Source organism: Zootermopsis nevadensis, unplaced genomic scaffold (assembly GCF_977971745.1).
Source record: "Zootermopsis nevadensis isolate Lab colony 2312 unplaced genomic scaffold, Znev_1.0 Znev_ptg000010l, whole genome shotgun sequence".
Taxonomy (NCBI): domain Eukaryota; kingdom Metazoa; phylum Arthropoda; class Insecta; order Blattodea; family Termopsidae; genus Zootermopsis; species Zootermopsis nevadensis.
Window position 1 is genome coordinate 19,823,824 of NW_028259142.1, and position 27,412 is coordinate 19,851,235.

The following is a 27,412-nucleotide window of genomic DNA, read 5'->3' on the forward strand; positions in this document are numbered from 1 at the left end:
AGTTTCAATTTACGCCGATTCCGTTTACGCCGGTTCGTCCAGGAACGCATCCCCGGCGTAAATCGAGGGCTACCTGTATTATATAGTTTTATTGTGAGGGATGACTACATATTTTACAACAGCGTCTTTCGAATGATGTATGAAGATCCCAAAATGGCAATTATCTGGAGTTCCCTGATGTCGTGTTCGCCCGGGATGTTGGCCAAATATTTTCTGAGTGACTTTGAGACAGTTCCATTTGCTCCTATAATTATTGTGATTACTTTTGATTTCACTTTCCACATTCGCTGTATTTCAATGAGAAGGTCTGCTGCTGAAGTTCCGTGTGCCTTCTACTGTGTGATGACATGTAGAAAACTGTTCTTAACAACCACGAACACACAAATTCTTTCTTGATAAATGCGACTTCACAAACAAATATTCCTTCTAGTCCACACAACAAATGAAGTAAAGATTTCCTCGTAAGCAGTCCGTGATCTGGCTACATACTGCGCTGTTAAAACAAATATACATCCGCCCCATGTTCTTTGTACATAAACAACTAAAGCAGAACATATAACTGTAATATCTAACACTATTTATGTTAAATGCTTATGCCCTAAAGGGAGCCGAGACAGCTCATTGGATTTTTCCTCTAGCCTCTGCGTCCAGACTGGTTCTGGGGCCCACCCAGCCTCCTCTACCCAATGGGTACCGGGGTCCTTTCCCGGAGATAAAGCGCGGTTGGGACATGACGTTGACCACTCACCCCATCTAGTGCCGAGGTTAAGAATTAATAGGAGCTATACTAACTCTCCCCCCCAAGCGCCTACATGGCGTGTAGCGGGACGGCTTTACTTTAATTACTTATGCCCTAAGTCGTTTCATTCTTTGAAAAATCAGGAGTGTAATATAAAATGACACCACGAATAGGAAGCAGGAGAGCCCGGTTCTTTAAGCATAACTCGGTTGAAACAGTCAGGTTCTTATTACTCATGCAATCCTCAGAGAGTAGAATCAGAAAACAAAACATTAAATTATACTTCGATGGAGAGATAGGAGGGCTATTGCAGCAGAACACAATAGATCAGGCACAGTGGAAGTAATCAATACTATAGAAATCATTGAAATGGAACACAAGAGCAAAATGCAAACCCCTGGCTACGGAAATGAAGCACGATGGACAGAAGCTGAATTCGAGATCATTTGCAATGTACGATTAAGTCTAGCGCATAACTCTGGGAACAGAAAAAAAGAAATGCAGGTAACACCAACGCATCCATTGTGTTGTTGGATAACTAACTAGATGGCTTCCGGAACCCGAAGGTTCATCACCGAATTAACCAAAGCCCTCCACCAGACCGTCCTGGGCCAACAAAATCCATCCTCTTTCAACTCCTATCTCCCATAGATCCCGCCTGAGATTATCCTCCCATCTACGTTTAGGTCTCCCCAGAGGTCTCTTCCCCTCAGGCTTCCCAAATAGTGGACCCAACCAACTAGATGGCTTACCGAACCCGAAGGTTCATCACCGAATTAACCAAAGCCCTCCACCGGACCCTGTCCTGGGCCAACAAAATCCAGTTTCCTTCAACTCCTATCTCCCATAGATCCCGCCTGAGATTATCCTCCCATCTACGTCTAGGTCTCCCCAGCGGTCTCTTCCCCCCAGGCTTCCCAAATAGTGGACCCAACCAACCAGATGGCTTATGAAACCCGAAGGTTCATCACCGAATTAACAAAAGCTGTCCACCGGTCCCTGTCCTGGGCCAACAAAATCCAGTCTCCTTCAACTCCTATCTCCCATAGATCCCGCTTGACATTATCCTCCCATCTACGTCTAGGTCTCCCCAGAGGTCTCTTCCCCTCAGGCTTCCCAACCAATACCCGGTGCACACCTCTTGTCCCATCCATGCGCGCTACATGCCCAGCCCATCTCATTCTTCTCGACTTAATCACCCTGACAATATTGGGGGAGGAGTACAGATTTTTAAGCTCATCATTATGCAGTTTTCTCAAGACCCAATCATCGTCTTCTGGATAATTATGGAAAATTTAACACATCAGCATGGGAAAAATGAAGGATGTAATGTCCCGGTCTGAATACCCGAAGGGATAAAGCTAAAACTTACGTTTACATGGTTAGATAATATTAAAATGAATCGTAATGAAACACAGTGAGATGATGAGTACGGAATTATTGAAAACAGAAAAGGAGGGCATCCGCAGGCGAGGAATTTCTCTGTCTGAATCTGTGTAACCTTCTCAAGACGGAATGCGCTGCGTGTAATTAGCATAATACAGGCGCAGAGAATCTCTCAAGTTTCAACTTGCGCGTGTACGTACTAGGCTGCTTTAGTACGAAATTATTTTAATGTCAGAATAATGGAACTAGCATAATAAATTCTTGATCACTAGGGCCACACAGCCAGAGGATGAAATTGACTAAAAATATTAATGAAACGAGGTAATATTTCTACGCTCTCTACAAGCAAGTGAAATGAAAAAGGTATAAATGCATTTACAGTGTGTAATGAATGTAAAGTAATTAGCTTTTCCTCTGTTCATATATTAAAATATTTATGACAAGGGAACATATAAATGTTTACAGAAGGTAACAACTTAAAATTATAAGCAACTTTATAATACACGAATCTGAGACGTTAATATTTCCGATACCGATAAGAATAGAGTTTGTCTTGATTAAGATATTTTTATCATTCTCACACGGATTGACTGAGTAAAACAATGAAGAGCTTGAGCCAGGACTTCCGGTCATCAAGCTGAGATTTGAATCCGGGACTACTGCATACGGAGAAGTACAGACAATTTGTCTACATTGGATAACTCAGTTAGAGGAACCGTACTGAATTTGTGTCACTGGCAGGCAAATTAAAATATTAATAATACAAGAGAGAAATTATTTTTTCAATGCCAGCGTTGTCTCATCCTTGGGCTATAAATTTTCACAGCTGATAGTACAGTTCTGCATCTTGACGACATAAACTCATGGTCCAAAATGAAAGAGGATTTTCAAGTAGAAACTTTAAATGGTTGACCAAAATCGTGCAGATAAAATGCGTCATTATTTTTGGTTCAGGAAAGTGATTTTGTTTGGCGAAATCAAAGATTTGTTTTGGTCATACAGAACGCGGCCACAAACACCAACAGTAACAGAATTAGTCTGCACGAAGCGTCAAATGTTACAGCAAAGTTTATAAACGCGGATGCCCTGCAGTCTGTCAATAGGAATAATTTGTCGACATGCTCGTATATCAACACATTTCAATAAAATGTGAATTATTAAATAAACTCAACTCATACAGCAGGTATTTTAACATATTATGTGACGGTAATTGAATAATTATAATCGTACACAGCGGTAATTTCAGACCAAGAACTTGTAGTCAGAAGGGAAATTCAGCCTATTGCAAATTTACTGACGTAAATGAAGGAGACGTGGTGCGCCTTCCTGACGTGGTAATCTACAAGCAGCGCTCTTTAGTCAGTGTTCGCTGCGGTTTTCTTAAATTTTTTATCAATGTTTTCGTTCTTTAATCAAAGGCGGTATCAGAGGCTCAGATTATGTGGCATGGCACCGATAAAAATTGACAGAGATGTGCTCTTTACAAAATGAAGAAATTTAAACGGGGAGTAAGGGACATTGAAGCGTAACATATAGATTCATTCAAATGTAAACTTCGCCTCCACATTTGCACTAGTAAAAGTGGTGTAACTGTACCATCAGTAGCAGAAAAGGCTTGACGGAATCCTTCATAAATCAAACCTACGACCGGTCTGAGCTACTATTACTCGAAGATCCCCTCAAAACAATAGTCGAAAGTTTCTAAACTGAAGATGACCTCGATGACGAGAAAGGTATAATGGAACTGAAAATCGCATCATGGAATATAAGAGTAAAAATAATAAATTACAGGAATTATCCAAATAATTAGAAGAACGAAACATAAATATGCAGGCTGTATTGGAGACATAAGGGTTCAATAGATAAAGATTCCCTTGTCATGATTTATTCCAGGGTACCAAATAAAAATTGGACTGATTCATTAGTAGCAATCTTAATATGGAAGCACTTGAAAAGTAAGACACTGGGTAGAACGTGGATGCTACCCAGTTAAAATGAGAATTGCATGTCGGGAGCTTAACATCATCGACGTACACGTACCAGAGCAAGGTAAACAAGAAAAAACCGAAATTTTTTTACACAGAACTTCACGAAACTTAGAAAAATAAACACAAATTGAGCATCGTAATACTGACAGGAGACTTCAATGCAGGAACAGGTGATCAACCGGTTAAGGACTGTGTTGGATCGAAAGAGAAAGTAACTATTAATATTAATGAAGAAATTATGATATGTTCTTATGTATGCGACACTTTAAGAATTACAGGCACGTTCTTTCGACACATAATGGTTCAAATACACCTGGGAGGGAAGGACAGAATCGATAATAGACTAATAATGTATTATAATAGATCACATTATTATTTGTAACAGATGAAACGCCTATGTTAGTGTCAATATTGTATATAAACATTGAAGTGAACAGTGGCCACTTTTTCCTTGAATCCAAGGTCGAAATTCCGTACAAAAGACAAATATAATGGAATGAAGGAAAACCTGAGGAGAAATCTTAAAAAGAAAAAGATGAAAGGAGAAACTGAAACCTATTAGATGGGATGTAGAACACGACTGGCGAAATGCAAAAAGAAGTAGTATCAAAGGTAGCAAACGAAAGTCTTGGACACAAATCAAACAAAAAGAATAGTTGGGCGGGGGGCCTGGAGTGAAAACATCAAATCGATAATTCATGAAAGGAAACATGAATACGGAAATATCTGCAGAGCGTAAGAATGGATAATTATATTAGTTACAAGAAACTGCTAGCAGAAATAAAGAAACACTGAGGAAAAAGGCAAGATCGAGACGAATTTTTAAATCGGAACACATAACTCGATCACAAAGAATAAATTTTATAATATTTTAAAAATTTAAAATGGAGGAAAACAAAACATTTGATTAAATTTAATACCTAAAGACACATGAATGAAACACTACGCAGAATTATGGAACACAGAAACAATGAATAAACACAAAAGGGGCAGAAGACGATGGAACAGATGAGAGAACAGAGGAAGGCAGCCAAGAAGAAATTAGAACATTAATACAATAACAAACAACAGAAAGAGTACAGGATTGCGTAATAAACTAATAAAATTATTTAAACATTGGATAAATAAACTAAGAGGCAAATTGCTCGCACTACTTAACAGTTTATGAAATTTAAGCCAGATACCGAAGGACTGGGAAGTTGGACCGGTAATCAGCTTATGTATAAAGGGAACTACAGACAACCTTGCCGAGGCATCACTTTAACGTCAACGACCTCAAAAATATGAGCTAAAATCTTAGGGAACAAATTAAACATCCGGAACAAATAGTTGATGAAGAACGGCGTTGATTACTAATATGAAGAAGACACGTACATAAAATATTTACAGATAATGAGATATAAAAAAGAGAAGAGAACGAAATTTAACATCGTACCTTCCGATCACAGATAATGAGAATGGAATATAGACGTACACAACAATAATTCATTAACTAGCGTCATTCATGTTTCCATTATCAGTTTCTCTTTTATGTAATTATTTCATTTTTAATTGTTTTAATTATAAGACACCCCAATCAGTGCTTTATTTATTATCAATGTTTTCAAGGTCAAAATAAATTGCTATTTTATAATGGACACAGTTCTTATTCACGTGCCAGTGAGGCAAACAAAATCAATTTTCACCATCAGCATAAACAATGAACGAAGACAAAACTCCTTCAGCTGTGAGAGCCATTGCTAAAAATTGTGTACGTACGTAGACAATTCAATATTTTTAGAAAAGAGAATATTTCCCTTGAGGAAACTCTTGTCGTTTGTGTTTGTATTAGTTTTGTTTCGTCATAGATTGATTCCTGGTACTGTTAACCTTAAGCCAATGGCGAACCCAACCACTCCGGCTTCAAATTTCTCATTCCATTACTTTCCTTATAAAGTTCGATGTTCCTAGACTCTACTTAATTTTTTCCTGGTATTGTTTAAAGATTCGTTTTGTCTCTTTAATTACAAATCCTGTCTCCAGTTGATTAACGGTTTAACGAAACAATTTATGTTCCACATTCACTGAATTTAAATACTTAATTTTTTAAAAACAATTTCTTCCGTATTACTTTCCTGTCTGCTGGTATTACTACATCTGACAGTAAGCAACTTGCAGAATTTACCAATTTCACTGTTCCATCCTATCACTTCTATTGATTTTCTTACCCAGCTGTGCATTTGATGTCCAATCCATCCTGTGCTTGGATTCTCCCTTCAAACATTGCTTCTGATATCAACAGTTGATCCTTGCATTATTAACATCCTTCTTAATCTGCCCCGGTAATAAATTAGGTTCATTCAAATAAACTGGGATTCTTACGGCAAATATTCCTGTCAACATTTCAATACATAATCGCTAAACCAAATTCGATATGGACATAGAAGTTTTATATAAATTTATAATTTTTAAATATTTTCACTTTCCTTACAATTTCTTTCTTGGTTTGATAATTTGGTACACAAATAAAAAATTAAAACTTCATTTTCTAGACTGTTTGATAATAAACGTATGTAATTTCACGCACCACTTTCAGAAAAGCAAATTCAGCCTTGACAATCCAGTTAGTAACGACCTACCTTAAATTAAGGCCACAACCACATCCACTCTCATCTTTTCACTAACCATCCTCGACGCTTCGCGATTGGAAATGTTTTAACCTTGCAAGTGGGTTGAGGTCACAGTTCTAGACAACTTATAGAAATTCTATTGGTCATTCAAGACGTATTTGACTTCATGATTTGAATCAATTGATTAAAACAATCTTTGTCTATATGTAGCGAAATCTTAGAGCGTTTGAGTAACTCACATTACGGACTCGAGCGAACGACTTGAGCAGCTGACAAGAACTGAAACCTGATTTAAAATGTTTCCAGCATGACGTCACCACGACTTTCACTGTAACCCCTGCGAGCCGCTCGTAACGGTCGCTCGAGCGCCAAATACTTAGCTCATATCTACACATCCATCGATAAACGCGCATGAGCACACACCAGTTTAATTGCATTCATGTACTGAGCGAGTAGCAAATTACTGTTCAGTGCAGCCAACATAATTTCATAACCTCAACATACACTGTCCCGAAATCACTCGGTATTCCCTCTCTCTTGAGTTATGGGATCATGACCTTTGACACGGCAAAATTTTATGTATATTAAATTTGACTAGGAGATGTTAGTCAACGCTGTCAGCCATTATTAACCAAAAAAAAAATCGCTGTTAGATTACATTTAATCGATCTGGGTTCTAACACATATTAATTTTTGCATTCGAGAGTTACGTGTGTCGACTATCGATCGAGTTAACATCGAGTTATTTGAATCAGATTTCTCGTTATTTTTGTCACTCTTCAGACAAATTCTAAAATTCCACCTTTATATGCCCACAATCTATTGGGTCGAAAGAGAGTAGTTAAAAACCAAAAAACCATAATATTTTTAAATAAACAATTAGGAAATCCATGATGGACCTGTTATTGTAGCAACGATTTAAGTGAATCACGCAAAGAGATGTGACAATGTAAAGACATTAATGGGAAAAAAAAGTCTTCAAAATGGTAGACTACATAGAGCACAGATGCGTAGATGAGATGGCAGGCCAAATATTAAAATCGTATCATAAAGGAGCAGATAGTGAGGATATACATAAGATTCATCAAGTTTAATCTAAAAAGGGAGTGTTTTAAAAACGCTATTAAACTTTCAGGTTCCATAAAAGGACTAATTTTCTTGAATAATAATTTCTCAAGGATTTTTAAAATTCATGAAGTAATTTGGCTTTTTGGAGCAGCCCACATTTTAGTGGAAAGTACATTATATTTTCCGGGCTTCTTGGGTGCAACAGCGGGGCCCACCTCGATTTCTACGCATTTCATTGGACTCTTGCTTACGTGTTTAAATACGCCTTGACTGCAACCAACCTTCCAAAACGTAATGAAACTGAAGTTTTAATGTTAATTTATCACACCCACACAGAGTATCATCGAAACTAACCTCAATTTATAAACTTGCTCAATTTTATCAGTCTAATCACAATAAAATATTATTATTAAATATTAAAATATTACAATTAACATTTAAATATTTAAAATATATTAAAATGATGCTCTCTATCGAAATGTTCGATTTACATTAGAGCATCTAATGTAAATCGAACATTACGTACGATGAACACTGGAAATAAAATCTGTTCCTGACTTCGATACGTTGCAGTGCTATTTTCGCAAATTAACTCAATGTTTATATGAATAAAAATGTCCTTGGATATTATCCATCGTCTAGTAAAATATAAAATATAAAACGTAAAACGACGTTTCGGAGATGTTACTCTATCTCCGTCTTCAGGTTCCTACACAGTTGGGCCCACTAGATAGAGCTAATCCCTATCTCCGGACCTAGTAAATATAAAACGTAAAACGACGTTTCGGAGATGTTACTCTATCTCCGTCTTCAGGTTCCTACACAGTTGGGCCCACTAGATAGAGCTAATCCCTATCTCCGGACCTAGTAAATATAAAACGTAAAACGACGTTTCGGAGATGTTACTCTATCTCCGTCTTCAGGTTCCTACACAGTTGGGCCCACTAGATAGAGCTAATCCCTATCTCCGGACAAAGTATAATAAAAGTTTATAGCTCTGGATTCTGAAGGATTCCATTTTATATAAACGAAAATAAATCTCCCAACTGGTACTAAACGATGTTTCACAAAATTTTAGGCGTAATACTGAGAGGTTTCTCAAAATTCACGTTACGTTTAAATGATTATGGCGTACCAGCGAAGCAGGGTCGGTTTACTTTACTCAGATGACTCAATATGTGCGTCCGCGTGACGTACGGCCTCGCATCAGTTTAAAAACTGAGGCATGCGGTTGATTTATCACTTAAAAGATAAACACCGATAATCCCCAATAACTTCGTACACGTATGAGAGTGTCTTGTGAGAATAATTCCAGATAACATTTTACGTGCAGTTCATTACAGCGATATTGCCGGATATCGACCTCTTCATAAACATGTACGATGATTGATTAGTCTTAAAGTTTGGTGAGGGACGTGTATTGTTATAGTGCGATGTATATTTTTTCTACACTTAACAGCATTTCTGTTTTTCTGCTATCAGATGGAGATAATCTTAATCCCAGGCAAAATATTATAGACCAGCATTTTCTAAAAAAATATCTCTACCACTTATAAAACACAGTAAGTAATTTTATGATCCAGAAATTGACTAGCATTTAAATAAATAAATTAAGTAGTAACGTTTGTTTCTCTAATATTTTCACCCGGATAGAATAGCAATTTTGATGATTTTCTGTTCCTTAAATTAATCGTAATAAATATCCATAAGTCGCGACACCAATCCCAATCTATTAGACATGCATGCAAATCTGCGAGGTTGAAATCATTCTTGGCAGAGTGACATTATAGTACACCGCTGTAGGCGATAAGCTAAGGGGGTAGAAATATCAGGACATTTCACACCTGAGTAGGTATACCGCACTGTGGAGTTGCCAGCTGTCAAATTCTAACATTCTCCAGCATGATTGGAAATCTCCCGAATAAAAATAAACCTCAACGATAAACCAGAACGATGCCACAAACTGAAATAGGTGGCTTGGATCGTGAAATGTTGCTTTCGACATGTGGTTAAGACAGACTAGTGGAAATGTTTTCGTGGATATCCTGTTCCATTGAGAGTCATGAACAAGTGTTTACAACTCCTTCATCGTGTTTGGGAGGTCTCTGGTTCAAATTTCAGTTCGAAGACCGACCACCCAGACTGAAACGTCTTGGTTTTTCTCAGTTCGTTCAGGACGTTTCATAGATGATACTCTATACTTAGTCACGATCGCTTCCTTCCGCATTCATTCCAATTCATCATTAATTAATCATGACCCCCCCCCCCATGTATTATTATTATTATTATTTAGTGTTCTGTCTGACGACAGGTCCATATGAACAGGATCCTTCCATCCTTTTCTCGGACTGGGACCTGTTCATATACGTTCTTGGCAGATGATCCAGAAGTGGTTTGCCATTGCCTTCTTCTGTGTGTGAATGGAGTAATTGTTGGGATGCCACGGAGGAAAACTCCGTGTTGCCTAGACCACGGCCTTGTCCAACACAAGTTATAAATTCGGGCACCGCCTGGAATCGAACCCGAGACCCCAGGATTACAAGGCCAGCGTTCTAACCGCTAGACCATGTAACACGATTTATTGAAATTTCCGTATATAAAATAAAGAATTCACAAAATAACATTCATCACTTTCTGGAGATGAACCTCCAGTCTTCGTATTGCAAAACCCCGAGACCGAAAGTTAAGTCACGTTGCGTTTATAAATTAAAACGTGGTGAGATGGCAGGTTCTCGCGGTGGTGAGTATGAAGATGGCGGTATTCTGAGTTGTTGTGCTGGCAGAACTTTACTGGTGTTTTAGAGGTGTTCTCTCCTTCCATAATACGGGCGATACCACAGTACTAAAAGGTCGCAAGATCCCAGAAGACAACTATCTTAAAAAGTTCATTTCGCGGTTCATTGGCGAACCTGTACGGCAAACTCATTTCTTCCTGAGAGAAGGCCTTCCTATTATCATGCTTAAAATGTCTTTTTGGGGTACAGAAGATGTGAGACGGTCATAGTGTAGAATTCTTAAAATTCGAAAAGTATTTCTGTCTTTGAATCATAATAATTAATTCGGATCTAATTATCAAAACAACGACTGTGATAACAATTTCCCACATATTCTCTGAGCCGTTGTTATAAACGCATTAATGTGGATAATACTTTTTCGAAATTCAATGTACTCCTAGGAGTACATGTTTTTAATCCTCTTAAAATTTATTTATGATTTATTTACCGATGAGCTCAGTAGCTCAGAATTTTACGTCTAATTGTAAGATGAAAGTGAATAATGAATTTGAAGGAAGAAGTCGTGGCCTGTTTTAAGTTTGTACCGAGAATCTCTCTGGAAAAAAAACTCAAAGACAATCGAAATTCTAGTTAAGCTAATCCATCTTCTAGCCGATATTTAATAGAAGATGGAGTGATAAGAAATTTGCCTCGACATTTGTTCATGTTAGTCCACTAAAAGAAATGTCTGATGCTAATTTCAATGAATAAAAACATGAAGCCCTTATAGATGATTATTCACGAAGTGGAACACGTAAATGAAATTTTTATAAAGAATTATATAAAACAAGATATTGTAGATGCGTCATATTGTGATTTATATAGTATTAAAATATATTAAAATTAGCCGTCAATCACAAATATAATAATATTAATATATTTTAATATATTTTAATATTTTAATCTTTTAATATTATTATATTTGTGATTGACGGCTAATTTTAATATATTTTAATATTATATAAAACGTTTATAAAACTAAGTATTATAAACACACCACAAGCCTGTCCACAGTACTTTGCTAAATTATAAAGAAAAATCTGATATTAAATAAAACATCCATAAATTCTGACCCATATTTTGTTTTCTAAAACAATGGCTATGTTAATTTAAACATTAAATGTATTTAAAAATTTTTGCATCACAGGCCTCATCATCGTCAAATGACTGATACAAAATTCCAGAGAGTGAAATGGGAACCGTGGCTGTGTCCGGATCTAGTAGCAAGAGGTCTCGCAATCACGTGCAAGAAGGGCACAACAACGTGACATTTTCGCGTCCGAAATGAAAATATACAGGGGGGGAGAAAAACAATAATATTTTACAGGAAAGTCTAATGGAAATGATCTACATAAATAAAAGGTTTAAACTGGAAATAATATTTTGCATTCCAATAGTTAAAAAGCTACGTTTCTCTATTGTTTGGGGTTTCTAAAACAAACATTCAGCATTACATTACGCTTTCAGAATAGAGAAAAAAGACGTTCTAAGCAGATTACAACACACGGAACAGAAGGTGATGAATAAAACAATTTTGAAGTGTATCCTACTCACTTGAAGCCGCAAAATCTGAAAAGAATTCGAAAATATGAGAAAAAATTTATATATATATATATTTCTTAGCCCCTAATGTCTAATCACACAACCAGTTAGTCATGTCAGTAATCAATTTCATATGAACTGCTACGAAGAAACTGTACAGTCAGTCCATCACAATTATAAGTACGTCTACAACATAAACGTTTTATGTGAGATGGATTAGTAAGGATACGTGTCACGGTTTATTTTAACGTCAATAATAACCTATCTAAGAAACATTTATACAATATATCTGATAGCTTAATGCTAAATTGCATAATATTTATTTGTGTTTATGTGTAATAGAATAAAAAAATTATATACCATAAAGCAACCTGCCCGCGTTCGTAATATGAAAATTATATGGGATCTTCGTTACACTTAATTTATCATAAATCCAAAACTGATTATGGGCCTAAATACTTTGTTAAGAATAAATTTTTGTTTATTTACCTGGGAGAGAGGCTGACGTAATTAAACTGAATATTTAAATAGTGCGCACTCATAAACCATTTGCACAAACGAAAATGGATTAGGGAGGTACAAATATAACTTCAAAGGCTGTAAAACCAATGCAGATCTGTCGTCTTCATGACTAAGATTTGTAGAAGCTACGTGTACGCTGTAATCTTTCTGTTTTAACAATAACGTTCACTACTGGCAGAAACACGCTTTGGTGGTTTATTCAAATCGACGGGAGTCTCCTTGTTTCTTCAAAAAACTATACCTGTTATACCTTTTGTATTGAAACCCGGGAATGATAAGTTTATTTGGGAGATCTAGATAAAAGGATAATAATAAACGAGAATATAAATTAGTGGAGAGGGTAATGGATTTGATTGGCTTGAGATAGGACATAGTGGACAGGTTTGCCAACGCCAGAGCAGGTCATGGACACACGATGTGAGGAATCTATTGCTCGGCTGAGCAACTGTCAGCTTTTTAAGGCGGCTTCAGTTCCATGATTTTTTTTCTCTCCAAACTTTCCAGTTGCATTCTGCAACAAAATTCAAGTGTTTAAAATTTACGTAATCCGAAACCGGAATTTATGCAAGCGTACATTTTGGCGTCATAACCGAAATAATTCGGAATCTTCCTGTATCTGTTTGTACACAGCGTTCCTCTTCCTAATATTTATAATTATTTTTTTTTTTTACAGATTTGAATAAAATTTTGAAAGTTACATTTTCATCTCGAGGCCTGATGTCCTCATAAGTTTCTTTAATGCGTCAGTCAGCTTAAAGCTGATACCGAAATATGTCGGTTGCGTCATTCGAAGGAGAATCTGTAACTGTCTGTCTGTTAAACACGCGTAGTCCACAAAAGTTATATTAATGATTAAAATGTGGTAATATATAACTTCGTCCATATTATCACCATAATCTTTTGCTGAATTATCAAAGGCAGGTGTACGTATATAAAACACGAACGAACATGTTAGCCCTCGAAGGGGTTTCTTTCGAGACCCGACATATTTTATAAAAGGGCCAGCATATCTAAGCTTCGCCCGGTCATCTCATTCGAATTAATCCATGACAATCACAGGTTATTCGTTTTATTTCCTAAAATGATAAAGTCTCGACTTTAAAAATTTGGAAAAATAGAATAACGTTCTGCATACATAACCTCACTGTTTGACAACAAATAAGGAAAGTCGTTAAAGCATTCATTGTTTGGATTCTGGAGACTTCTCAAACGAACGCAGAAGGCGTGAAATTCTCTGTTGTTGGAAGAAATGAATGTTACAGTAGACACGTGCTGTGTAGTTGAAGAAAGGTTCCCTCCAGCCTGTTTCGTCGTAACATTTCGTATTAAAAATCTGAGCAGCAAAACAACACACGTCATTGGTTAAATTAGAAATTCCTAAGAGCTAGTGGACATCAAATGAGCGCTGAAGAAGGGTAAACTAACTTATTTCAATAGTGACTAACAGACAAATAATAGAAACGAGAAATGAATAGACTCAGAAAAATATACTAATACGAATTAGTCTGAAATACCTGTGTTATCAAACGCATATATCATTTTAAATTTTTAAAAATCAATTGTATAAGTAACGGGAATTGAAACAAACATTTAAATAAATTTAAGAGGAATTTTATAAAGAATTAGAATGAATAACGTTCAAGGAATAATTGTTATATTAACACTCAGAACTGTGTTGCCCGTATTTACTTAAAACATTATTCGTAGACTTTGCATGCTTCATGTAGCATTCTCTAACTTTTCTGGTGTCATATAAAGGAAGAAGGGTACTTAAAATCCTATTTAGTTAAGCTCTGATAAGGACGCTTGCACAGAAGTGAACACAATAATTGTCTACTAAGCAGCAAAGGACATAACTAACTCAAACATAACTCGTTAAATATCACACTAAACACAAACAACCAGGTTACACATAAAACAATTCAGTTGCACGGTATGAGTGCCCGTTCGTCCAACGAACATTCCGCCAAAGAATCCATCAGTCCATCGACCAGTCTTTGTCTAACTACGTCGAAAGCAACATGCCCCCGAAAGGAATGCAAATCCATGAACGTGTGGCCACCAGTCTGCATTCTTTATAATTTGTGTTGAGAAAACGTATTCACCTTTCAATCACTAGCAATCAAATTGAGTGCTTGTGTGTATGATGATATTGGGATCGAATCCATTTGCACCACGTCATACGTAAGTTAGTGTCCCCTGTCTCACAATTTTATAACAGACTTTCCACAAAGTTCTGCAAATAATAACAGTATCAGATATAAACGCAACTCTCGGTTTACGAACGAGATCCGTTCCAAGACGTTGTTCTTGCATTCCTGAGCTTTTACGATACGTGTCGTATACGTTAGCAGCCATCTATTAAGCAGAAATACACTTGACCGTCTAAGATACGAGGCTCGTCCTTAAAGTAAGTTTCCCTGGGGCCGTTTACAGAAACAAAACACAATTTCATGGAAATATTTATTGCAACAGATACAGCAAGTGTCCAGCTATTTTTCAACATATTCGCCACCGGAATTGAGACATTTGTCATACCGTGGGACCAACTTTTGAATACCTGTGTCGTAGAAGTCTGCCGCCTGGGATTGGAACCACTGTGTGACAACCATCTCCGCCTCTCTGTCATTCTCAAAACGCTGACGCTGACCGGACAGGAATTTCTTGAGGTGTAGGAAAAGATGGAAATCACTGGGAGCGAGGTCCGGGCTGTAGAGTAAATGATTAAACACCTCCCAGCTGAACTCCTGCAGGAGACTTGCTGTCCGTCGAGCAGTGTGCGGCCTAGCGTTATCACTGACCGCACTTCACAGTCGGCGGGAGCTGGAATAAGAACCTCCATCTTCAACAGCTGCAACGATGCTACTGTGAGAACGCGGGAAGTACCGTTAGTGCATGCGCCATGCTACGTCATTGCACTATCACGTACGCACAGTCGCTTCGCGCAATATAAGGTTTGCTAGCTTTTGGGACGCGCCTCGTATAATAGGGGAAATCACCGATTTCTTTCCCACGAGAAAACATTCTCCGCGGCGTGGCATGTAAACCAACGTCTTTTTACTGGCTAGATTAGTTTTATTAATAAGATAGTATAATTGCGTCATATTGTGAATCAAATATCTACACTATCATCTTTGGTATGTTTAATTTTATTTTCCAATTATATAATTATTATTTCATTTTGTTTTCTATATTCTCTCATATTCATTGGTGTTTCTTTGAATCATTTGCTTTGCAGGCCGATGTAGAACATCAAAAGCATTTCACTTCAAAACAATACATTCGCTCCAATATGTGAAAATAATCTGGATATGAACATCACCAGAAAACATCACCAAAAAGCTACACAACAGAAATTGTAATTGAGTTTTAAGTTTGTTGATATAATTTTACACCTGAAGATGGTTCGATGAAACCGAAACATGTTGTAAAAATGTTCCAAATGTAAATCGATTATTCGATGTGGAACATAAAATGATATTTTAATTATCTTATTTGTAAATTTTAAATATAATTGTGATTAGACGGACAAAACCGAATAATTAATTTAATAATAGTTTTATTAATCAAGAAAAGTTCAGCATAATTATCATATAATAATTTTTTTGAAAATTATTATAATAAAAATATTTTTTTTAAATTTTTTTATTTATTTAAATCTTACAATTATGTTCACTTTATGTTTGGTATTTCATTTTATAAGGAACTCTATCTATTGGAGACTTTAAGAAATTTTTAATGAATTGTGACTTTCGTTATAGTGAATGTTTGTAAACCGAGAGTTTCCTGTACTCAATTTCCTTTTTTTTAGAAACACCACAAAGAGAAATCCTGGAGGAACATTTAAACTGGCGACGATTAACAGGTGTCCTGGTATCGCAGAGAAACGATCCTAGAAGCATGCAAATGTGCAGTGTAGTTTAGAAGGAATTCACAAGAGATGACAAAGTGCCCTAGCGTGAACTCCAGAAATATTCTCCAGGGGTAACAGTAGCCCTCTTATGGTGGAGGACAGAGCTAAAAGGATTTACGAACTTGTAATGGGTGTGAGGTAAATATCAGTACGAGTAGAACAAGATTCTGTAAGTGGGGGGGGGGGGGGGACCGCGGTGAGAAAAGGGAACACGGAAAGAAAGCAAGAACAGGTTGACTACTATTTTCAAAATGCTTTCCACAGTCAATAAATCTAAATGTAACCTTAATGCAGGATAACGTGACTTGTATCCTCACAGTTACCTTCGCCGGTATGTATTTGAATGCTGCAATGCTTTATGAATAAAAATAAATAAGCATTTCCAGGGGGGGCAAAGCCAACAACAATTTAGAATACATTTGATATTCTTCTAATGGCGGTCCCATAACTCTGCCTGATGTTCTTCATGCTGTATTTTTGAAAGTAGCGCATAATACAAAAAGGTGTCTTCATAATGGTTGCAAAGTACGTAATTCCAAATAAAAACCGCTTTATTCGAGCTTCCATAACTGATTTTGTACGCGTAAACAAGGAAAACTGGCGAACTCTTTTTGGGCAGAATAATGGACCTGTCGTCAGACAGAACACTTAATATTAATAAGATGAGGTGGTCTAGCTGTTAGAACGCTGGCCTTGTAATCCTGGGGTCTCGGGTTCGATTCCCGGCGGTGCCCGAATTTATAACTTGTGTTGGGCAAGGCCGTGGTCTAGGCAACACGGAGTTTTCCTCCGTAGCATCCCAACAATTACTCCATTCACACCCAGAAGAAGGCAATGGCAAACCACTTCTGGATCATCTGCCAAGAACGTATATGAACAGGTCCCAGTCCGAGAAAAGGATGGAAGGATCCTGTTCATATGGACCTGTCGTCAGACAGAACACTAAATAAAAATAATAAAATAATAATGAGTCATACCGGATACAAATAAATGATATTCGGGCTTTCAAATATTTGTCTAACAAAAAAATTAAAAAAAAAACCCACAGAAATAAAAGATTGCATCAGTTGAAGAAGTTTCAAAATCCTTTTGTATAATTCAAATTTTATTGAATCTCACACTATGCCTCATTCCAGCTTAGATAACAGGCAACCATAACAAATTCCCCTCTCCCCCCACTCACCATGTTAGAATTCATGATAATAGGGAAGACACTGAGAACACAATAACAATCCAAGGCGGAAGTGTCTAAGATGTGGAGAGCTAATTCAATTTTAGGTTGATCGTGACGTATAAATACCAGCACACTTCAACTAATGTATCCCTCCGCACAGACACAAGAGACACGTTCGTAATATGTAGTAATATCACTTTACCTGAATATATAATCAGTTTTACTGCGCTAAAGGTTCATATAATGCATGATTCACTGCATACTTAAACATTTCTGAAGCCAGGAAACTTAACTTTTAAAAACAGAATCGGTGTGTTTGGTACGATTATACCACTCGAGTCAGGACCACAGTGGTAAAATATTTAATACAATCGGTAAAACCAACGCTATCAATGCTCAATTTAGTGGAGTTAAACGATGATTACGCTATAACATGTGATGAGCTTGGTATGCGCATGAAGCTGTTGACAATATAATCGCCAGTCATTCCCGTCAATACGTATTTTACAACAAGAGACTTGTTCGGAGGACCATCCATGTTCCTCCGTCTTGACGGAACTATCAATAATTCTCGGGAACGAATGATAAATTGATGACCGTCTGTCTTCTATTTGTTATAAGAAGAAATCTTATGCTGCAGTCTGTCGATGAATTATAAGACCACAGAAGAAAGTGTATTTTACTGAAGGTAGCAAACTAATTTAAAAACACACGAATTATGTGCACTGAAATACAAATATATCGCTTCTACGAATTAAAAAGACAAACATTTACATGCAAACAGTAATGATCGTGAATGGAAGATTTTTTTAATTAATAATTGCTATTCTTATAAACGTTTAAATAGGTGCATCAATGTTCGGCGTAAAATACATGTTTGTAAACATTGTGTAATCCGACGAAGACATTCCTAGTCTCCTTGTTTGTTAACAAAGGCACAAAATTTCCCATAATATCTCAGTGTTTCCATCAGCTATGTTTTTTTTTTTTGTGTGGACATAACGCCCGTGGTTTATGAGAAATTGCTGTATTTCTTTAGACATGAAAGTTTAAATTTGTTTTCATATTCCCACACAACACGTACTGAATACTTTTTCTGGCCCGAATTAAAATGGCTTTGAATAAGGTCAGGTCCTATGACCCTTAACCTAACTGTGGCTCTTCGACAAAGGATGTACTTCGCATTTTCAGTATTCTAAGAACGAATCAACATTATCTTAAGTAAAAGCTCCTATATTAAGTGTCATGGCATTATTAATAAAGCAGGCTGTACTCGAAAGCGTACGTTAGAAGTGCCCTGTGTTTTATAGAATAAATAAAGTAACGCGTTTAGACGTTCATTTGTTGCGTTGAACAGCTGAAGCGTGAAGGTCTGATTACGTCACACAATGGAGTCATGATTGGGCCTCCACATACATACATAAGCCTTTTGTATACCAGCTTCCGTCATAATGCTAACACGTATTCATACGATAGAACCGGTTAATTTTCACAGCATCCCAGATACAAAACTCTTCACATTTAACAGTCGTTAACTTAATTCTCTTTACAAAAAAAAAAAAATCGCACCGTATTAAAATATTTGCGGTCATAAAACAAACGACGAATAACTGTTACTGGGAAATCTGTTTTGTGTTTCAAATCAGTGAAATCATGAATATGTTGTCTTGAGTTGTGTTTTTATATCGTTGACGTCTGAAATAAAATTTAGGTATTCTGAACATTAATTAACTCCATTTAGGAAAATCCGTCTAGACAAACATAGTTGGCCAGGGAATTATAAAAACTCTGTGCACTTTATGTAAAGTCAAAATTAATTATCGTCTTTACAAGGTCACCCCCCCCCCCCGAGTTTGTGTATTGCTGAAACTCAGTGTTCTGGAAATGAATACGTAAATCGAAAATTAAGTGTCCGTCTGTAAACATAGTATAATAATTATATTCTTAATTTACTCATAAGTATATATTATTGTCTCCTTAACGTTGTCTTAACAGTGACAAATCGGATTTCACGTTTTCTTTTAAAGTTTGAAATGTTGACTTTCTTACGAAATTCGGAATATATTTTAATGTTTCTTTATGTAGTTCGTTACTTAAGGGGCAAATTCTCCAGAAAGGGAAATTTGCTGTTTGAACATGACTTCCTGCCGGATAGACAGAGCACGAAATCTGTTAACTAAACAACTAAGCAGTTTAAACTATCAATACATATATTTCGATATTTACTCGAAGAAGATATCGATTTTTATAGTATATAATACAGGTTTAAAAAGTATTACATTCAACTATGATGATCTCTCTCAACGTCAATCATATCACAGCAAAAAAAAACCTATTAATATCCACGAATATTCATTATAAATAAAATAACGATTATTTATAAATACAAACATCAGCACTAAAATACCATATCTAGGAAAATATTTATCCAAACATTTTATAATGGCGTTCCTACTAATGCAGTTCCGCTCAGACATAGAATTACATTCGAATTATGCTGCAGATAAACCGAGTTCATTTCACCAACTTAAAATGAATCTATGCTGTCATCTGGTTAAAACATAATTTAGCTGTTCTAATCTAAACGTTGCATACAAACGCTGTCAGATTAAAATGCAAATTCATGCAAAAACTATATTTGTACTAATGAAACTGCTTTTAAATAGAAATGTACCCTTAGGCTTACGTGCTGTATTCAACCGATAATTGAATTTATCTGAAATGGTCCCACTGTAACGAGCGATCTATTCAGACAAAATAATTTACTCTCAAGAAACTTTCGTTAAACACTTTAAACCTGCAATAATTACAGGACTTATAACCACATGTAACCGTAATAAAGAAGCTTTTGGTCTATAATATAGTTATTAAATAACTTAAGACAGCAGTTTGTAAGCGAATACAATTTGGGTCCAGTTTTACCTACGCGCTTGAAATTTAATCGCCTGAAACAAACCACGTCTCTCACAAAAGTTTAATTAAAACTTTTAGAAATTTCATAATGAAGACGCTGAATTTGACACCAGTACCACAAGATCCCTTAACAACAGAATTAAAAATGGAATAAACTTTGACGGCCATTTTAAAAAAGCATCAGATGTCTGAAGGTTCCAACATTGAACTGATATTTCCAATTTAAATACCAAAAACACGATTCAAATAACGTAATAAATAGAAAAGGTTTAATAAACTTTATACATTATAATTCAAATCCGATTAAATATGTTTTTTGTCTTAATTTGCTCTGCGATGTACTTGAATCGAACTGTCCTGAGTAACAAAATGGCGCATCAAACCTGCGTTCAACCACAATGAAATCTTTTTCCGAAATTCTACAAACACAGGCATTTGATATCTTCATTACGAAAGAACTTAAAAGTCTGTTTATCCTATTCGGAAATCATTAATCCGCTCGTAAAGAATCCGTTTCCATGAAGATTTCTGTCTTCTGGGTTGTTGCGCTGTGTAGTCTGGTCGATGTTAACCAACGTTTCGGAGGTCATACTGCCTCCATCATCAGGGCGATTCTTAGTATGAAGATTCCTGTCTTCTGGGTTGTTGCGCTGTGTAGTCTGGTCGATGTTAACCAACGTTTCAGAGGTCATACTGCCTCCGTCATCAGAGTATGAAGATTTCTGTATTCTGGGTTGTTGCGCTGTGTAGTCTGGTCGATGTTAACCAACGTTTCAGAGGTCATACTGCCTTCATCATCAGAGTATGAAGATTTCTGTATTCTGGGTTGTTGCGCTGTGTAGTCTGGTCGATGTTTACCAACGTTTCAGAGGTCATACTGCCTTCATCATCAGAGTATGAAGATTTCTGTCTTCTGGGTTGTTGCGCTGTGTAGTCTGGTCGATGTTTACCAACGTTTCGGAGGTCATACTGCCTCCATCATCAGGGCGATGAATATCGACAACAACCCAGAAGACAGAAATCTTCATACTCATCGCTGTGAAAACCTCAAATCTCACAATCCGTTTCTAACAATTTTCTCACTAAGAACAATTGCATCAGCTAATTTATAACACATAACTTAATTCTAAGAACGACTGAAATTTACATTAACATTTAAACTGTTCGCTAGTGCGTCCAGTGGGTCTCGAGTACTCACCCTGGAACTCCTTGCGGGCCGTGCTGACGCTCGTGACGATGTTGGCCACGTGACCCAGTACAGTGGCGAACAGGAGGAGTCCGAAGAACAGCTGGACGATGACGAAAAGGTATTCGAACTTGCTACGCGGCCGAGGCAAGTCTCCGATCGTGGTCAGCGCCAAAGTACACCAGTAATAACTCTGCAGGTACTGTTTCACGACGTCTGCAGTTTCACTGTCACTATAAACCCAGTTTTTACTACCAAACCCGTTATTCTTGTATATTATATGATACAAACAACCGTTCCAGTGGAATATCACTAACAAATAATGTATTAAACTCGTAGATCTAAAGAGATTCGGATAATTTGTGTGTCTCTCTGTACGGTCCATGAAAGCCCAGAACCTGTAGATTTTAACAAGACGAAACGAACGAAGTATAGAATTAAAACCTATCGAAAGATATAGGAAATCTAACGGCAGAAGACAGAGGCAATCGATGTAGAACGTGGTGGAGTTCATGTAGTGGTTACGTAACTTTGTCGAGTCTGTCTGAAGAACGCCGTCTTCGAGATAACCCGTTCTGAAGTGGAACACGATGTCGATTAGGTACAGGAAGTCGGCGAGGTAATCAAGACAGAACCACACCACTATCGTCTCACCTGCAAACAGAACAAGGGACCTTCAAACTGACGTCACTAAATAAACAAGGAACACCAAGTCTTATTGCACTACAAAAGATCAAAGCTACTTGGCTTATCCGAAATATATTAGGCTATGTTGTGGACTTAAGGAATTTCACAGTCCTTGCGACAAACGTCCGTGGTTCAAACCTATTTATTTCATTATATTTTAAAGCAAAATTATCATGTTTATCCCACTAGTGCTAAGGATCGAATCCTTATAAACATCCCTGAGCTAATGACAGCCTCCCTAAGTAAATAATTGGCTCGGTATCAGGACAGACCTAACTCTTCACAAATTCATTTCCATGTCTTCGTTCTTTTAATAAATTCACACACGAGCATTGCCTTACTGTATGACATGAGAAATGGATGAAAGATTAGTGAATTACATTCAAAGCCTACGTCGGTCTCCACACTTCAAGCCTCCCAAACACCTGTAAACACTCCTCCCCTCCTCCATGCGTGCTGCATATCCCGCCAATCTCATCCTCCTCGATTTAACCAACCTAACAATACCAGGTGAGGAGTACAGGCCGTGAAACTTTCTCCAAGATCTCCCTCCCTTTTAGGTCCAAATATCTTCCTCAACACTCAGTTCTCAAAGACTCTCAATCTATGTTCCTCCCTCAATGTGAGAGACCAAGTTTCGCACCCATACAGCGCCACTGGCAAAATTACACTTTTGTATATTTTAATATTTAGATTTTTTGATATGAGACGGTAGGATGAATGATTTTGAACTGAATGACAGCAAGAATTTCCTGAATTTAATCTCCTCCTGATTTCGTAATAAATGTCATTCTGACTTGTCAGCTTCGTCCCCGAAAAATTTGAATTTTATCCTTATGTACTCGTAAATACGTGGACGCCACAAACCGTTGATTTCTTGGAAGGCGAATCGGTAGATGATGACCCAGAAGTTGTACAGGAAGGCAAGCGACACGACCATGGACCAGTAGTAACAGAGGCGTCCCGCGGGGTCAAACACGAAGGACCAGTTGGGCGCGCCGGCCCTGAAGCGAGGATAGTAGCCTAGCCGGCGAGTGTGGTAACCATTGGCACCGCCACAGGAATTACCGTTCTGATTGCTCGAATCGGGTCCTGGAACAGAACAGCGAATCGAGTTTCCTTCCAAGTGAGTATTTCTTCTACGAGTATCCTAAAGACACGGGCCTTCAATGCAAGGACGAGTGGAAAAGTACAGAGCATATTAGAGACTAGAGAAGTCGTCTTCATTCGTTCAACATGGATCTGAAACAACTGCATTCTGTATGTTCCATCACAAGTCTCAGAGAAACGAACAAGAGACCAGCCACAAGGTGACTGACGAAAAGTACCTGTGCCACCAGGTCCACCGCCCGATGCACCGCGATGTCCCCAGTGTCCAATCAGTGGCGGCTCGTTACCACAGACTGAGGACGCTAAAGCGACGGTAGGTGGCAGCTTGAGGCGTCCCCTAAGGTCTCGGCGTCGAGTCTTTCGGCTCAAGTCCAGCTCGGACGCGGTAGATGAGACGGCAGCAGCCCGGTTCACATAGGCAGCCGCGAGGGAGTCCCGCGACGACGAGAAATATCTCTGCGAGGACAGACACTCATCAGGAACAACAAACAGGCAAAGAGATGCTTTGAAGTACCTTCACTTCGACGTAAGTCAATAACACGGATCGTGTATAATGTTGAGGCGTGCACCCTGCCTCAGAAGTAATAAATACTTTTGGCCTGAGAACAACTTGGTGTCCACCCTGTGACACATGTCGTAACCACGCCAGGTATTGCATTGAAGCAACACAGAAGATTCACTGGGAGCTTCTAGATTACCTGGTCTTCAGAACTTTCCTTTAGCTTCGATGAAACCGATCACATGTCATTCTCTGACGTTTTGATAATATTCAATTTCTGTATTTAATTTTTTTAATATAGTGTATAATTTGCATCAATGTTTGCCGTATTGGTGAGGCTTAGCAACCGTTAAACTATATAGGATTTGAGGTTTTCACGGCGATTAATCTGAAGATTGCTGTCTTCATCGCCCTGATGATGGAGGCAGCATGGACCTCTGAAACCAGACTACACGGCGCAACAACCCAGAAGACAGCAATCTTCAAACTGTTAAACTGCTACAAGCTTCAGAATTGATGGTTGTAATTATTAGGTCTTACAGCGTGTCACGGACTTCTGCCGTTTATGCATTCATCCGGTTCATCAATACACATCCGCCGAATGCCATTGGTTAAGAGTGGTTGGGCGTCTAGTGAAAGGGAACTGCGGATGGTATAGTCCGTGTTATTCTTCATGGCCTCTGGGCGGCGTGATAGGGGAATGTAGGGGAAAGTAGTGGGGGAACTTTCTCTGAAGCAACGTAAACTTCACTGGTCCGCAACTACTATTCAAATGAAAAACATACACAATACTCGAGACACGCAGAAAACAACTCCGGATTTTTATAGCACCACAGTGTATCTGTAACAACACTACAAGACACTTTCACTACACCAAAGTATTTCAGATAATTTTTATACGAAGGCATCTTAGATGCTACCGGATGTTTGTCTGCAAGTTAGTATCACAACTCAGTGTCAGGAATATGACGTCACGTGTCCACAACTAACCTAGACACCCCTTTGTGAGGCAATATAGGAATGTGAACTCACCCACAAACGAGAGGCCATGAAGAATAATCACGGGTAGTACTGAGCGTACCTCCCCACGTGCTCAGGTTTCGTATTGAACGCCGAAGTTCAAGTCACTTTACAACTGACGGTCAGGCAGTCTGTCTTCGCGTCGAATCTCTGTTCGGCCAAATGACCGTTACAGTACGTCACGTGGCGTCCTCTCTGACGAGAGGGCGGGCCTGTCATTTATCATCTGTCCTTGTCTCTGTCAGATCTATACAAACATACATCTTTCATTGTATGTACACATTTGAGGTTTAGATTTCATTATGTGCAGTATACATACATTGTCCCTGCCAGAGCAGGCAGTGTGCAGCACATTTACCTTATCTTATCTTGCTCTGAGCTAAAACGGTAGCTCAGTCACATCGCTACCGAGCTTAAGGCTTTGACTGGGATGTTCTTTTGTTAAATCTTATGTGGTACCGCCTGATTCGACTTCTAATGGTTAAGTGAAGTGTTTTCTTCGCGGTACGGTCTGGATTCGTAAATATTATGAAGACGAGCTTCGGCTTCAAAGGGTTAACCAGCTGATTTTCGTAATGGTGAGGTGTAGTGTTTTCTTCGCGGTACGGACTGAATTCATAAATAATATTTAGACGATCTTCGGCTTCGAAGGGTTAAGCTTACTACAGTTTCTGTGTTCGACTTCACCTCGTCCATTAACGCGGACATTTGGAATACGATGATTTCGCAAACGTGTGGAATTTTTAAAGCCGAATGCAAATCGCGGGCTGGTATGCGATTTACAGAATTGCCAGTGGTGAACAGAACCTTGTTTTGTAGGAGCCGCTGTTTCAAAATATGGGTGCCTGGTGCAGACATAAGTCATTATTGATATAATGATAACTTTATCGAGGGACCGCTTAATAGCTTGCTTTCGATATTTTTATGCGTAATCTCCGTGGAATGATTTTATCAAAGATTACACCGAGATTATTCACTTCGTTTACAAATGGCATCTTCCGTCCGTTCAAAGTAAGAAAAGTCTCAATCGGTCCAAGTCCCCAGGATAAACAAACGACCTTGACACTTATCCTTATTGATTTCTATGGTCCACGATCACGCCACAGCTTATTAGAAGCAAAATGTAATGGAGTTGCTTAGTCGAAATGTCACTAAATCGATATTACTAAAGCTCGCAGTTCTGACAAACTTATTAACAACAGTAATCAGTATTTTCCTTGTGATGACCGAACTTGTATGCCTATATGATATTATACCACCTTTTTTATTTTTTGTAGTGTTCTGTCTGACGACAGGTCCATATGAACAGGATCCTTCCATCCTTTTCTCGGACTGGGACCTGTTCATATACGTTCTTGGCAGATGATCCAGAAGTGGTTTGCCATTGCCTTCTTCTGTGTGTGAATGGAGAAATTGTTGGGATGCCACGGAGGAAAACTCCGTGATGCCTAGACCACAGCCTTGCCCAACACAAGTTATAAATTTGAGCACCACCGGGAATTTAACCCGGGACCCCAGGCTTACAAGGCTAGTGTTCTGACCGCTAGACCACCGTGGCGGAGATACCACCTTACCGTAAAAGTAACTACACTTGTTTATTTAAAGAATCCGTGGAAACGCAGATAATTTATTTCATAAACAAAAACAATCAAATCCACGTCACAGCACTAGGTCTATCATGCAGATATTCGTTTCCGAGATAGTTTATAAGAGCTTGGAAAATCAAGCTTCTCCTTATATGTTTTTCATTGCGTGGGGTCTGTTATTTCATTACTGTTAACATCACACTTGCTACTGGGGGAAATCTTATTTTTATTAGACTGTTATTGGTCTGGATACGTCTTGATTACAAACATTCCTATTAAGAAAATAAATTTCTCTTCGTTCATTTGTTATTACTCCGATATCTTTCTTTATTATTATTATTATTAATATTATTTAATATTGCTTGTATTTATTAATTATTGTTCTCCAAGTTGATTGAATATAAATGGTGGCATGATTAATAAGTCAATTGTGACGCGGTATAAACAGTGCTGAAGAGTGTGAACAAGAATTTTGAAACGGCTGGGACCTTACGAGAAGAAACACGTAGAATAATTCGTTTATATAAGATATTAAACAATTATCACTGAAACTATTGAGAAGGTGATAAGGTTTATTTAATTCTCACAAAACAAAGGAATGTATTATCTGAAAAATCACAATTTTACACTTTTTATACGTCTTCAACACTTTGTTTCTTAACGTCATTGAATAAAGTCTAAAATCCTGAAGAAAAA

The 27,412-nt window shown here is 37.8% G+C and overlaps 1 protein-coding gene across 5 annotated transcripts in view; it reads right to left on the reverse strand.

The window, feature by feature from the left end:
- Positions 1–27,412, reverse strand: part of LOC110840440 (cyclic nucleotide-gated cation channel) — a 206,190-nt gene that overhangs the window by 98,818 nt on the left and 79,960 nt on the right. For all 5 annotated transcript variants that reach the window (XM_087346759.1, XM_087346754.1, XM_087346758.1 and 2 more), the window contains exons 3-5: positions 23,830–24,067; positions 23,369–23,593; positions 21,827–22,468 (exon numbers count right to left, since the gene is read on the reverse strand). In XM_087346759.1, coding sequence (XP_087202885.1) covers positions 21,827–22,468; positions 23,369–23,593; positions 23,830–24,067 — 1,105 coding nt within the window. The remainder of the gene's footprint in view (positions 1–21,826; positions 22,469–23,368; positions 23,594–23,829; positions 24,068–27,412) is intronic.